We start from the raw sequence: 15050 nt of genomic DNA, 5'->3' as shown, positions 1-15050 counted from the left end.
CCTGTGTTGAGATGAAGTTCAGAAGTTCATGAAGTCAAGTAAAAGATTTAAATAACAATTCAAGAGAACCATGGACATGTTAAAGGACTTTGCATCATTAGTTGCTAAATGAATTATATGGATTATAATGGTTAAAATGAGCATAAATGGAGAAAGTTTTCCTAGTAGAGTTTTTATGTTCTCTTTTTCATTTAGCAATTGTTTGTTTTGTCTCTGTTATGTGTGATAGCAATTCCAAGGTAAAATCAAATTTATATCCCCCCCCCAAAGAGTTTGTACTCTTAAGTGTAGAGTGAAATTTTGCATGTATTTAACCAGAAAAAAACTTGAAACTCGGTAGGTGCTAACTATCAAAGAGGCACAAACAACTTCAGTTGATTTCTAACTGGAAAAATCAGAGAAGGCTCACTGAAGCATGGCATTTACTGTGGATTTGGAGGTAGAATTTGGTATCCAATGGGGCAGGCAAAGTATCCTTTGGGAGCAAAGTAAGTTAAAGAATTTAGGATTTTTTTCTGGTGACTAAAACCCTAGAAACCAGCTTTGGTGGTGTTGTTGAATTAACCAGGCTAATTCCTATCACATGCTATTGCAGTTTAATAAATTCCTGAAGTTAATGACAGGTTTTTTTTTTCCTTTTTTTTTTTTCTTTTCCCTGCCTCCTGCAGTGTGCTGCTTTGGTTGGTGAAGACCAGCCTCTTTGTCCAGATCTTCCTGAACTTGACCTCTCTGAACTAGACGTGAACGACTTGGATACTGATAGTTTTCTGGGTGGACTCAAGTGGTGCAGTGACCAATCAGAAATAATATCCAATCAGTACAACAATGAGCCTTCAAACATATTTGAGGTAAGGATACCTGTTGGTAAAAATTAATTTCTCATTGAACTTGGCTTGGGCTGGACTAACATGATTATTGGCCTGAAAGCATAATGGGTTCTTACTCTGCTGTCCTGAAAAGACTTTGTATCACAGTTAGGCACTTCCTATTTTGTGAAAAACACTGGAAAACAAATGGATTTTTTTTTTTTTTTAGATTTAAGGGGCTAAGGACCCACAACAGAGTGCATTAAACTGTGTTGAAATACTAAGGGATTGTGAAAGAATTAGTGACAAGGAAAAACAAAAGTCTAAACCTGTTTATCCCCATTTTCCCACAGAAAATGGTGCCTAATATAAATTAATGTAAAAGAAGCCATTTCTTTTTAACCAAGGGGTTCGATGTCCGCCTTTATTTGTTTTACAAAATAGGTGAGCAATTTATTATTATTGTTATCATTATTATATTTTTGATCCATATCTCTCATTTCTATATATCCTGAAAGCTTCAAATCCAACTACTTTAATACTTACTTATAAACTAGTCAAAATTTATTTATCTTTCTGTAGTGAGAATTACCTCCCAGGCGCTACACTGTTATAAGCCTATCCTACAATAAACAACATTAATCTACTCCTATTAAACTGTTACTTTGAGGGAAAAAGCAAGTTCTTTCTCACATGATCAGTACTCATTTACTAAAAAATAAATGTTTTCTTAGGGACAAACATTAAGTGAGGACTCTGGCAAGTGAATTGAATAAAGGTTGCCAAATCAACCTGGTTTTCAGTATCAAAACCACCAGTACCACCATCATCATGTAACATTTTGTACCTACTATGTGCCAGACTTCCTTACAAAGCACTTTAAATGTATTTTTTATTCACCAGCAGAGACATTTCTTATACTTCACTGTTATTTGGTTGAAATTTCAAGTCATTGAGAAAGCCAATTTTATAATATTTATTGAGTTTTTCCAGCACCCAGCACAAAACTGGCACTGAATAAATGTTTATTGAGTCATTAAGAAAACCAACTTTACAATATTTACTGTTTCTGGCAACCAGCACATATAAGGTGTTGAATGGTACTTGTTGAATAATGAGTGAATGATGAATATAGAAACGTTAATAACAATAATAGTAACAATATGGCCAACATTTTGGAAGGCTTGTGTTTTGTGTATATCATCCCACTCATCCGTTTAGGCACTAGTATTACCATTCCTGTTTTACATATGCAGACGGTGAGATTCAGAGAGGTTAAGTGATTTTCCCCAAATCACACAGTTGACAAATAAAGACCTGGGATTTGAACCCAAAATTTATCTGACTTCCAAAGTCGATACCATTGATAAAAATAGAGTAACGGTGAAGTTGGGTGACAGCCATCCTTTACAAAGACATATCAAGCTTCTCCTTTGCTCAATATATTTAAAAATAGAACAGAATCTTTCCTTTCAGTGTTGGTTGACGTGGGAGCAGGGAGAACTGGTCAGCTGGGGTGGCTGTAGGTTCTGCCGACGGCTGAGGTTTTATAATACGCCTGGAGCATTACGTGGGTCTTAGGAGCATGCTTACGGTAGCGGAGGTAGGGCTGGCGAGAAGGACGCCGGTGGAGGAAATGCTGAGGGTTTGTGGTTAGTTACACTTTCTCAGGCTTCTCAGCCGGGTCTTCGAAAGTTCATGTGAGGACTTGGCTGGTGAGAACTGGTAAATTGAACATTCCTCATTCAGTACACTTGTCAGGTTACAGGCCCATTTTAAGTCATGCTGCATTAAATAAACAGTACTTTTGAAAATGTCCATCTCTATAGACCTCTTATCTAAAAATCGGCTGTTCCCTATTGGGCGGATGCCATGTGTTTTGCAGGTGATGGTTAGGGAATAAATAAAAGGTGGGGAGAGATGGCAGGGTAGCCAGTCTTGCCCAGGTGGACTGGTTTCAAAAGAGACAGCTTTCTCCATGATCTTGTGTCCCCGCATTTCGTGCTGCAGCACCTACATGAGGTAATTCTCATTTATACCTTTGGGAGACTAGTTCAGCAATGAGTTAGTTATCTATAGATGCTTAATCCCCACAAAGACACCCCTTTTTGTTTCCCAGTATGACTTTCTACTGCTGATAGAATTGTTTTCAATGCACTAAAACACAAGGTTCATTTATTTTAATCTTTCATTAGGTCATTTTAAACCAGTGGTTGTCAACCGAAGGCAATTTTGCTCCCCAGGGGACATTTAGCAATGTCTGGAGATATGTTTTATTGCTACGGCTGGGGGCAGGGGGATGGATGCTACTGGCATTTAGTGGGTAGAGAGCAGGGATGCTGCTAAATATCCTACCGCACACAGGACTACTTCCCACAACAAAGAACTCTTTGGCCCTGCGTGACAAAGGTGCTAAGGTTGAGAAATTCTGTATTAAGAAAAAAAACAAAAACCAGTCACTGAAATTCCCCTTTATAAGACCCTAAAGATGAATAGGTCAGATTTCCGAGAGAAAATACCATTAAGGTATAGGATATGAAGAATCAGAAGCCATGTAAAAGTATCAGATGCTCAGGGTCTCGGGATTGACATGTCAGGAATTCTCTTAGTGACAGATAACAAAAGTGACTGTTTTGCTAAATCCCCATAACAGTTTACTCGGATGTCACAAAACCTGTTCTTCTTTGTCTATGCAAAGTGTAAGGCCATATGTGTCAACACCGTTAAAAACAGCAGCAGCTTTCTCAGCATTTGCATATAGCCAAGATGCCTCTACTCTTTGCCCTCTAGTGCTAAATTCAGACATCTTTTTCTCTAATGGGGGGGGGGGAGTGTTTTGAGCCTAAGTGGAATTCTAAAATGGTGTCTTCCCCGCAGTGAAAAGACGGTCCATAGGCAACAAAATCACCCTTGAATGGCCACAGCTGTGTGTGGCTTCTACCCAAGCTGCATGTCCATGGTCATTTCTCAGAGCCTGTGCCTTTAATCCTTCACAGCGGACTTCAACCTGTGCTCACTTTCTTCCAGTTCTCAAAACCCTGCCTCATCACATTTGTGAAGGCCTTGTACTCAAGCAAGCCAAACAGTCACTCTCTTCGCCACCTCTGATCTGCCAATAACAAGCATTATCTACCTCAGATTCCCAGAATAAAATGAGGCACCAATAGTTAAACCCTTCTCCCTGACGCATTGATGACCCCACTGGAAATGGGCCACAGGATTTCTGAATTCTAATCAAAGCATAAAGAAAAGGGGGGGAGGGTATGTACAGTGACAGATAGCATAGCAGGCCAATAAAATGCTGGGAGTGAATAGAAATGTCTTCCTTTGGCCTCTTCCATACATTGGAATCTAAGTTTAATTTTTATTTAACTTTAGAAGAAAAAAAAAATGAAACTGAATGTCACAGTTTGGGAAAGAGTGAATTCCTGAGTAAGAGCAAGGTGTGCCAACGTGCAATTGTACATGCTGGTTGAGTAACTGGACATACAAACAGCGATTTCTGCTTGCACAACCTATGTTTGGATGTGTAAATGCAGGTGATTGGGTATGATTCAGAAGCCACTCAGAAAAACAGGACACGAGGCCTGTAGGGTAGCCTCCAGGGCGTCTGATCCATGTGTCAGGAAAACAGGATACTGTCCCCGGACTGGCTAGTAGCAAGATTTATGTTTCAGAATATTGCAACATAACTTCCTTCCCTGTGTTGCCTTTGTGCTTTGTTTCGAGGAGGAGAATAAAGGACTATTTTTTACAGCATGGCAATGTGTAAAGATGGGTGGCATGGAGTTGGTTGAAATTGCACGTTGCCCCTTCTGAGTCACCGTGGGCCACGTTGTCCCTGCATTATTTTAACATCTGCTTTCATGGGCATCTTCCATGCACTCGTCTGTTACTTAAGCATGCCGCTACTTGGGGTTCTTCGGAACATGGCGAACAGGAATGTAGTTGTCTCTAGGCCGTTCTTCATAATATGTTCTGAAGCCTGCCTTTGCTAATGGGGAGGAAAGGGTTCCCAGCTGTAGCCAGCACTCACATTGGGTAATTACTTGAACTTGCAGTAAGGTCTGACACTGTGAACTTTTACAGGAGAAAAAGCGGGGGCGAGGGGCAGCGTCCTGTTAGCTGTCTATAAGGTATCTTTCTGTACGCCACCAGGGGGATGGGGGCAAGTTTTCAAGGAAACTTGATCCTTCTGATGATAATATAGATCTTACATTTCTTCTTTTGATTTTCAGTTCTATTCTTTTTCTAGAATGGGCATCTATTATATACTTATCAAAAAGTTTAAGAAACCATCTTGGCTATTCAGTGGTTCATGTGCATTTCGGGAGCCAGGGACCTGCTTGTCTTACTCACTGAAGTTTGCCTAGACATTTTGTTAAAAAACAAACAAACAAACAAACAAAAACAGAAACAAGAGAAAGTAAGTGCTCAATAAATATTTGCAGCATAATGAATGAATGGACCATCATGTATTTATTGATGGCGTGGACTGCATTCGCTAATGTGATGACTATATAGAACGCACAAAAGATCTGTTTCCTAAAGAAAGAAGTTTAAGAGACCAAATGAAGTAATAAGAAACAATCAGCGAACAATGCAAGACTGTGTGTGTTTATATATATTAGCAATTGAAAACCAATGTAAGACTGTATGGTCATGTATGCATAGGTTTATTTATATATTTTACATACACCAGGGGTGCCAAATAAATGAAAATGTGTACAAGTGGACAATTTGGTCAACATTGCTCAAGCAGTAGCTCTCCATAATCAGAAGTGTCTGGATGCTGATGGGAACCACTTTGAGCACCTCTTATAATTGCAGAAGTCAAACGTGACTTGTATTCACCTTTTGTTATCAGTCTATATTCAGTATTACAATTTTAATACAGTTTTTTTCCTTTCTTAAAATGTGTATACATTTTTTTGGCACCCTCTGTAGATTAGCAACTAGGAAACATTGCAAGACTGTGTGTATGCATATAGTGTGTGTGTGTGTGTGTGTGTGTGTGTGTGTGTGTGTGTGTCCTAGCTAAGAAGGCAATCAGCAAGAATAATGTCATTGAGGTTGGTAAGAGAATAAGAGTGAAGTGGTTTCATAGAGGGAGTAAGGAAGTGAGAAGCTTGGTTTGCTCAAAGTAAAATATATGGTAACGGGAACACAGGAGTAGTAGTAAATTTGGATTTAGGGTGGGTACAACATTGTGGCCTGCCATGAGAATCCAGCTGGAAGTGTTTCAAGTTTACATGGTAGAAACTAGGTGTCATTAGAGATGTTTTTAGCAGCAGGGCAATGGAATGGGGATGGTATTTAGGAGTAAGGATTCTATAGTAAGAACTATGGACAAGCAGAAAGCAGAGGAAATTCGACAGCAAGCCCAGTCACATTCCAAACCCTATGGGATGCAGGTACAGGGAAGGGACAAGGTGACAGCAGAAGGGATGGTGTGCAGGGAAGTTCAGGGAACTTGAAACACCTTGAAGGAAAATTTCATCAGCCCCGGTGAATATGAGGTCGGTTAGAGAGGGAGGTAGCAAACATGCTAACTTACAAATGTTCCAAAGAGAATCCGAGCTTCATGGATAACGTCCTGGTTACCTGTCTGTTCACCTTTTGGAGCTGAAGTGCTTTCTTAGACTTGTGAGTCATTTTACCAAGGGGCTGTCCGTCTCCCCGCTGCCTCAGAGCAGAACATGTTTCACCCACTGCACACATTTGCATGGTGTCTGCTTCTACTCACTTGTCTCCTTGGAGGAAATTCTGCAGCCTTCCATGGTAATGAATTTCTGCTTCTGACTGTGCCTGTGGTCAGGCAGACTTTTCTATGAATGGCAAACCTCCTGGAATTTTAACAAAACAAACAGGGTCGGGGGGGTGGAAACTAGTGTGCGTGAAAACCATCTCACCTTAATTTAATAGTCAGGAGAATAAATCCTCCTTTGTTATAGTGGAGCGAACTGAATTAATTTACAATAATCGCTTTTTCAAGATTTCCGGAGTTTCCAATTTGCAATCAATCAATGTTTGTCATTTAAATTGAATTTATGGCCCACCACCAGATTTTTGCCCCACTTGGTAATGACACTTATGGAGAACATAGACTTCAAGTAGGAAAATAATAGCCATTTAAGTGGGGAGATAATTGGCTGTAACAGAAGAACATTGAAGAATGTTGAAACTCACGGAGACTTATGGGGTATTTTAAAAATTTATGTTGTACTTATCTTTGCATTTGTAGTCTACCACAAAATTCCAAATCCTGGGTATAAATCAGTTAAATCATGGAGAGTCACAAATCAGGACGCAATGATCTGACCCAGCCTGTGTGCTGCTTTAGCTTCAACTTCTGCTGTCGGGTTATCTTGCAGAGTCTAAACAGTTTGTGTGTGTGTGTGTGTGTGTGTGTTGTGTGTGTGTGTGTGTGTGTGTTTGTTCATCTACACACCCGCGTTAAAGACTGTTTTAGACTTCTTGGCTTGATAACATCTGCCTTATCTTGGGAACATCTGGCTTATCACCCTATTTCTTCCCCGCCATTATGCTGACCACTGGAAAAATATGGCTCAGGAGTTCTGACCCACGGGGCTCTGTCTGTTGGCATCAACCCCTACAAATAAATAGCAAGTCACAGGATGCCGGTTTCATGACCCTCTTTCACCAATTCTAACTTTCCTGGAGGTTGCTTTTGTGAATGTAGGTTGTGGTAACGAGAGGAGGTTGCCTGCTGTTTTTCATGGAAGGTGATCAGTTCTTAGCCATTAGCAACTTGAAAAGTGATAATCTATATGTTTAATGAGGCCCAATGATTGCAGCACATACTCTTTTGTGTTTGAGGGGCTAGAGATAGAGGCCAACTATTTTGTGTCAGATACTCTGGGCACCCCCAAAAGTAGGTAAGCTAGTTTATGGGCATATCTTAGGTTTTTCTCACCTCCTGAACTCTTACCTGGGTCCTTTGAATAAAATGTATTCCATGTGGATAGCTTTGAAGCCAGAAAAGCAGAGACCCACATGGGCAAGGAGGAAAACTTGGAGAAGGAAAAAGTGGCTCATTGTCTCTTGGGTTTACCTCGGAGATATGAGTCCAGGTTAAAGTAATCAAGAATCAGGATGCTGCATGGGACAAACTGTCTATTTGTATAGCAATTGTGTGTGCCTGTGCAGTAACCTTATGCATATGCTGTGTCTGTTTGTCCACGTCCCCTACCTATACGCAATGTCGTCAAAACACAGCCCAGCAGATGGCTCACCTCTGAATGAGATCAACACACCAAGCAGATAAAAAGATGAACATTAAAGACCGCCTTGTTAAGCCAAATTGTTCTTTCACTGCTTTCTACCCTAGACTTTATATTTTTTACAAGGTTAATTTGTCCCTGTGATTATGTGCCTATTCTTTTAGCAGTGAAAACTTTTATTGTGGGTTTTATGAAATGAATTGCCTGCAATGTAAAACGATTTTATAAGGACCAGTTTTTCCCTTCTCCTTTAACCTCTCAGGTTACTTTCAAGACTGTGTGCGCTGAGGTATATAGTTTGAAAGCGAAGCTGGATGCTGTGTTTTACTGTAGCCTGCCAAAGATGCTGAATTACAAGCAGCTAAAATGAGAGCAAGGGAAAACGGGAAGAGAGATACACAATGAAACACACATTCATATTCTTGATCAGGGCAAAATTTTACAAAGACAAATGACTTCTTATTCATTACCCCATTTGTCCCAAAATGACGATAGGAGATACTTTTATGCCTTTTTTCTCTCCAAATAATATAATAATTTGTATAGTTTCAGATTCTAAACACTAATACTTTGTAGGCCAGCCCATCTCTATTACTACTGCAAGTTATTCATTCAAGGTTTGCAGCAGGATGGATTAATGAATTACCAGATGTTGCCTAAAATGACTTGGCCTGACTTTTAAACAACTTTTTTTTTCTTTTTCTCTTTTTTTTTTCTTCTTTTTCTCTTCTCTTCTCTTTGCTTCTGTTCTGTTCTGTTCTCTTCTCTTCTCTTCTCTCTCTTCTCTTTTTTTCATTTCCTTTTCTTTCTTTCTTTTTTCTTTTTGGCTGGTCTTGTGATTGGTGTTAATGGGCTCTGGAGACCAAACCCCCTATGGAGTGTGTCCCCCGTGTCCCCCCACACCCAGAAGCAGCTTTGTTAAGTATTTCTCCTGCTTTTTTCATTCTCTCCCAAGCTGCTCCGAGGCAGTCAGTTCAAGGAGGTACGAGCAGGCTAGGAGGGCAGTGAGGAGGGAGAAAACTCAGCCACCGAATCCTTGGTGGCCAATGTCCTTCCCTGGGCCAAATCAGCATGTTTTCTCAGAGCCCTTTAGCACAGTCGAGTTTAGAGTGGGTTCCTTGGTGTTCCTCACAGAAGAGGCAGAGCTGGAGCTCTGAACTTTGAAGGAAAGCCTCAGAGCTATTTGCAAAGTGCTGGTGCTTAGTGAATACTAAATTACATTTAGGAAATAGTCTACTGCTACCAGTTATACTTCATTTTTATTCTTGACACAGACACCTAAATCAGAGAACAGTAACATTTCAGAGATTATAGAAGCAGTTTGGGTATGTTCCAACACTATAATAGGATCAGAATTTTAAGGCCTTTTGTATTATTACCAATAGTCACTTAGTTTCTACTGCAGTGTACTTTGTAGGGAATTACAGCTTTTACTAAAAAGATTAAAATGCTATTATGCAAATGATTGCAGTATGTTATTATGTTTACAAATTAACATCCATGGCTCAACACACAAATTAACTAACTATTTTATCTATGTTATTAAGGATTTAATAAAGTAACTGTTAATAAAAATGGGTAGCTTGGAACACTTAATAGGAAACAATAGTGATTTAACACAGAACTCGAGCACTGTGTTTAATGTTTAGGTGATATAGTGGTAAAATAAAGTTGAGCAAGGCATGTAGAGGAGCCGCGGCTGTGGGAACTGCTGCAGAGCTGCTTGTCTGAGATGCTGATGACCATGAACTCAGTCGCTTCAGGCTATAATGTACAGTGGGCAGCATATCAACAAATCTAAGCACAGCACACACACCATCTTCTATTAATACATAGTTCACTGAAATGCTAATTGCCCTCTCTGCCATGTTTGGTATGTTGCACGCACACAGAGAATCATTCCATGATTCTAAAATGGAGCTCAGAGCACATTTTGCTGGGACGAGTGGGATGGAGCTGCAGCGTATCGCCATGTGATAAAAGAGGAGAGGCAAGTTTCAGACTAAGATGGCTTTACAAACAGGCTGCAGATTGCTATTCCTGGCTGTTCATAAGAGATCATAAAAGCGGGGAGATAAGAGCCGCCAAGGTCCCTGAGAAATGAATGTATGTGATTATGCTATCGTGTGGGTTGGATTTATGAGACAGACCAACAACACCTTCACTTCAGTCCAACAGGAAAAGTAGGAAGAAATGCAGAGTTGTGGATAAGCAAACTTTGTTAGAACGGTGAAGTTCCTCAACGCTCGAAACATTTCAAAAGAGATCCAGAATTCTGGCCACTGAATACTTTGCTAGAACTCAAAACAAGAGAGCAAGGGGTGGCAATTAATTATTAATTAAGAACGGGTAGTGATGACCTAATATTCAGCAAAGAAAGAAAAAGGAAACACAAGAATTACTAGAAAATCCTGGATCCACTTAATTTATATTTCAAACGTTCTGGATTTATGTTTCTGAAGAGTCAAACAAAGATGTAGAGGGCTTCTAGGTAAACAGCAGCCTTTGTAGGTCTACCTCAAAACAAATAATTAAATCCAAAATAAATAAATAAACCATTACCTTTTGCAGTCTGCCTACACAGGACAACTAACTTGTGCTTCTTAGCAGGACTGCCTGGATGTACTTAAGCAACACACGGGCAGGGAAGCAGCCCCACACTTGGTCAAGGCTTGTGTCTTTGCCCCCAACACAAACCATTCATTTTGTCCCAAATAGTTCCTCTGTGGTCAGAGCACTACTTATGCGAATTTTTGATATCTAGCTTTAGCAAGGTGCCTGGTTCCTTCATTTCCTCCCATGTGTGGATAAATTGTATTCTTTCCGCTTCCACCTTTGTCCTTGTGGAAGCGACCACTCGCACATTGGTCGAAGCTTGCGAAGAGAAAGGAAAGGAGCGGGGGAGGAGAGGAGCGGAGGAAACAACCTGACCAAATACAGTTGCGGGGACAGCTCACGAGTGGATGGGTTGTGGCCTTGTCCTGTTCCCAGGCACCTGATCAAGAAAGTGGTACAATCCTGTTTTGCAGGCATTCCAGAACTCATGCCAGCGTTCACCTGACATGACCAAGGTTTAAGGTATTTGCAGTAACTTTACACAGCTCAGTGGCAATGTGTGCCTGTGTGTGGCACACACATTCACCTTTTTTTTTTTTAAGGAAAAAAAAAAGTGATACTTGCCCCAGAAGGGTGGTAAAATAATTAGTCCAGTAGACAAATGTCTTGGCCCATGTTTAAACAGGGCTTTAAGGACACAGTGTTCCCAACAGTCACATATCTAAATACAAACCGGTGTCAGCTGCCATGCAGACTAAAATGTAATAGCTTGCTTTCACATAGGTCATCGTCAATCCATTTTGGTCGCAGTCACACTGCACATCTGTTTCCGCACACTGCAGCTTCTTAAGGTGGCATTTGGACTTCATAAGAACACAAACAACCAAGCTATAAATTGCCACTGCTGGAGTTATTTTGAATAAGTGTATACTGTTTCATATTTATAATGGTGAGGCTTCATAATATTCACAGTGAATATATAACACCGATCAGTTCAACAAGCATGAAATTGTATGTTGTCAACTTGTCACATAAATAGAGTCATATTCTGGCTTGCGATAATGTTGAACTAACATTTTTTCCCCCAGAATTGTCGAGAGGGTCACAAAAACGCAGCAAGGTAGCACTTCCTTTTGGTAGATAAACCGTCAGGGCTATTGTGAAGTTGATATTACTCTTGATGAGTTTCTTTTCTTCCCTCTCTCCAAAGCGTTTGTTTTTCTTGGGTGAATGCTAATTGGCTAATCTGGTGTGTTTCTTCTGTCATCCAATGGTATCATTTTCAGCCAGTGCTGGAAGCCTTTTTTTTGGGTTGTGTATGTGTGAGTAGCTTTTTTTGTTCTTTGAAACAATTTCTTTGGTGTTAGTTTTTTTGGTGTTTTTTTTTATTTGTTTTTTGTGTTTCCTATTCTTGCAGCATGAATCAGTGTTGATTGTCATGAAATTCTCTAACTGTACTCTGGAAACCTCTTATATTGCATTTGCACCCTAGTTAATTCTAAATTCATTATCAGAGCACCATTAAGTGATAGCCTAACATTTTGGGCAAACTTTCCCACGATAGAGAATTTAGAGCGATATGGAAAAGAAATGATTGAACTCTACGTGCAATTTGCTGGAAAGAGAAAGGAAGACAAATGAAAGGTCCTCACCAGTAGCTAGGGAGCAACTGCAGAGAGCAGTTTCCACAGTGACCAATACTTCTCACCAGAGGCCTGAGTAGAAACTGATGCCAAGCTCTTTTCCATGTTTGAGAAGTTCTTAAATGTGTTCCATCTCCCTATTTTCCTTCCAATGGCCTAAAGACAGAAGGTGTTCAAGTCTGTACCTGCAATCATACTGACTGACCTGGTTAAGCTGGTAACTGTGAGACCTCAGGACAGGGCTGTAGAATGCAAATAAACTGGATGATTGCTAACACTGGCCTTTTCAGCCCAGATCCCTTGCTGTATGGGTGGTCACAATTTCTCCCAGTAGAAATGACTTGCCAGCCAAAAGGTTCTTGGTGTCTACCTTTTGCATATTTTCACGTTTCTTCTTGATTTTAAAAGTTCCTTTATATTCTCACTGATTCATGTACCCATTCATCAAAACAATAATTATTGTCAACAGGGAGCGTGCTTGTCTGCTTGCCAGTGTCTAGGGGTACAGTGGTTAGGAGTTGACACAGCGCGTGGCTCTATGAAGCACATGGTTAGTGAGGAAGTCAGGCCCTTACAATCACATGAGATAAGCACGCTGGCAGAGAAAGCAAAGCAGGAACTTTCTCCACCTGCCTGTTATCCTGGTCATCACTCACAGATAAATTCTGCCCTTCTCTGGATTGGTGCCCTTATCATCTTCAGCAGTGCTTTCACCTTGAAGTGGAATTTTGATGGAGACCATTTCTCCTAGCTATTGGGAACTTCTTTGTGAAACCAAGAGGCCAGGCATAGGGGGCAGCACGTGCAGGGGGGCTGGGATAGAGCATTTGACATTGAGAGACCGTGCCCTACACACAGTGTATTGATGAAAACAGCAGTTTGCTCATTGCAGCTGCTGAGGGGGGCAAGAGAAAGCCAACCTAAGGGAAGAGAGCATGGCTGTCAGCTGCAGGTCCTTCAACCAGCATGCAAGGCTGACAGGACTAGAACATGGCGCCTCTGGCAACATATGTGGCGATCCTTCGGAAAAAACCGTCTTGTACCATTTTAAGCCTGTTGACCTTTCTCTCTGAGAATGATATTTCAGGGCTGAGATCCTTTTGGCTTATATGCAGCATGCTGAATATGTGGCTTTTCTGTCCTTTGAAGCCTTCTTCCCATTGTCTCGTGGGAGAGTCCTAAATAGGTACCCTGGAAGGGGACATGCCCAGGAAACATGCTACTTCTCCCTTCCTTCTCCTCTCTGAAGGAACCAAGCACAACCCCTCTATTGAGCTTTGTACAAATAGATTGCTTTCTCTTTCCTGTACACTCCGGCTTAAAGCTCTTCTCCCCAGTCCTTCCTGAGAAGTTTCTCTCTGTTTTTGAATGATGCTTACATAGGGAAAGAAGTTACTCTATTATAGGAATGCCCTTGGCTTTTCCATGGGCTCTTGGCCTAAGGATATTAGCTTCCCTGGGTGCCATCTCATTGTTCATATGTGAAGCTGGAGCTTATGTATTCCAGACAGAGTTGTCCTGGGTGTCCGGGGGAGGCTTGCCAACTCAGATTCTGCCCAGAAATGTTCTCATGTCAGGACCCTGTGTGTCTTGCCAACACATGCTCTGCGGGGACAGCCTACTCTCCTGTGAACTGCACACATCAGCCTGGCTTTTCCTTTTCGGCGGTGCTGCCTGATGGGCAGGTTCACCTTTGGTTCTGATGGGAGAAGAGCCTCGGCAAATGCCTGAGCATTTGAACGCAGCCATGCTGCACGGGGCACATGCCTTCTTTCCCCTGCTCGTCCCCAGTTCCAGGGCTCTGCGTGCAACAGATTTGAGAGTTACATTAGGTCACACTGCCACTTTCTAGCTCCTTTAATACTATCACCCGCCAATCCCAGCAATGTAGCTGAGCTGGTGGCTGCTTTTGTCCTAGAGGAATTTGTGTCGATTTCTCTTGGGGAAAATCTCCTCCGGGCTGCTTTGCAATATGTGTTCCAACTTAAAAATTCAACAAAGACATTCCATTCACACAGAACCGAAGAAATTTTCCTGTGTTTAGATGCATTTGGACGTAATTGACTATTGCCTGGTCTTGGCATACACTGGAGTCTGGCAATCCACATAGCATGATGCATGCCCCGTTTAATTTGTCTTTGAATGGCAAATGTGCTTTTTCTCTGAGTCAGCAAAAGGCATGATACCCTCTGACAGTACTGCGTGATCTCCTTGCTGCATCTGTGGCACCGAAAAACAAAACACAGATCCCACCCTTTTTCCTGTAGTGGCTGGTTTATTTTTTATTTCCAGCTACATGTTTTCAGAGCTGAAAGAAAAGATGTATGTTCCATAGATAGGATGCGTTTTTACTTAATCACAGTGGTTATTTTTATAATTCATATTAGTAGACCTCATTTCTCTGGCCATTATTAACTTGGTATTATTAATTGTCTGAAACATAGCTGAGGAACACACCATTTGTAAAAGTGTCTCTGAGAAGCCAAACCAGATGCATAAAAATCATACTCTCAAACTTAATGCATTTTATTCCCAGATAAGCTTCTCTGGCCCTTGCACTTGCTTCTTTATGTTTTACTTACAATTTAAACCAATCTAGTTATCTGCTTTCTAAGCACATGGATAAGAAGAAGAAATAATTTAGAAAGTTAACGAGCTGGTAGAGGCAAGATCATAGCAGGAAGTGGGCCCTCACCAGAAGAGACAAGACTGAAAACTACAAAAAATAGGCACTCAAAATATGACTGTCTGTGGCCATTTTGTTTGAGGGCAAGTAGGCCTATATTTCTCAGGCCTGTATT

General features: G+C 41.0%; 1 protein-coding gene across 6 annotated transcripts in view; it reads left to right on the top strand.

Moving 5' to 3' along the window:
* PPARGC1A (PPARG coactivator 1 alpha) overlaps nucleotides 1–15050 on the top strand; it is a 643335-nt gene that overhangs the window by 549127 nt on the left and 79158 nt on the right. For all 6 annotated transcript variants that reach the window (XM_019642416.1, XM_019642415.1, XM_019642414.1 and 3 more), the window contains one exon: nucleotides 669–848. In XM_019642416.1, coding sequence (XP_019497961.1) covers nucleotides 669–848 — 180 coding nt within the window. The remainder of the gene's footprint in view (nucleotides 1–668; nucleotides 849–15050) is intronic.

Source organism: Hipposideros armiger, unplaced genomic scaffold (assembly GCF_001890085.2).
Source record: "Hipposideros armiger isolate ML-2016 unplaced genomic scaffold, ASM189008v1 scaffold_68, whole genome shotgun sequence".
Lineage (NCBI taxonomy): Eukaryota > Metazoa > Chordata > Mammalia > Chiroptera > Hipposideridae > Hipposideros > Hipposideros armiger.
Note: the sequence above shows the minus strand (reverse complement) of the source record. Positions and strands in the feature narration are given on the sequence as shown.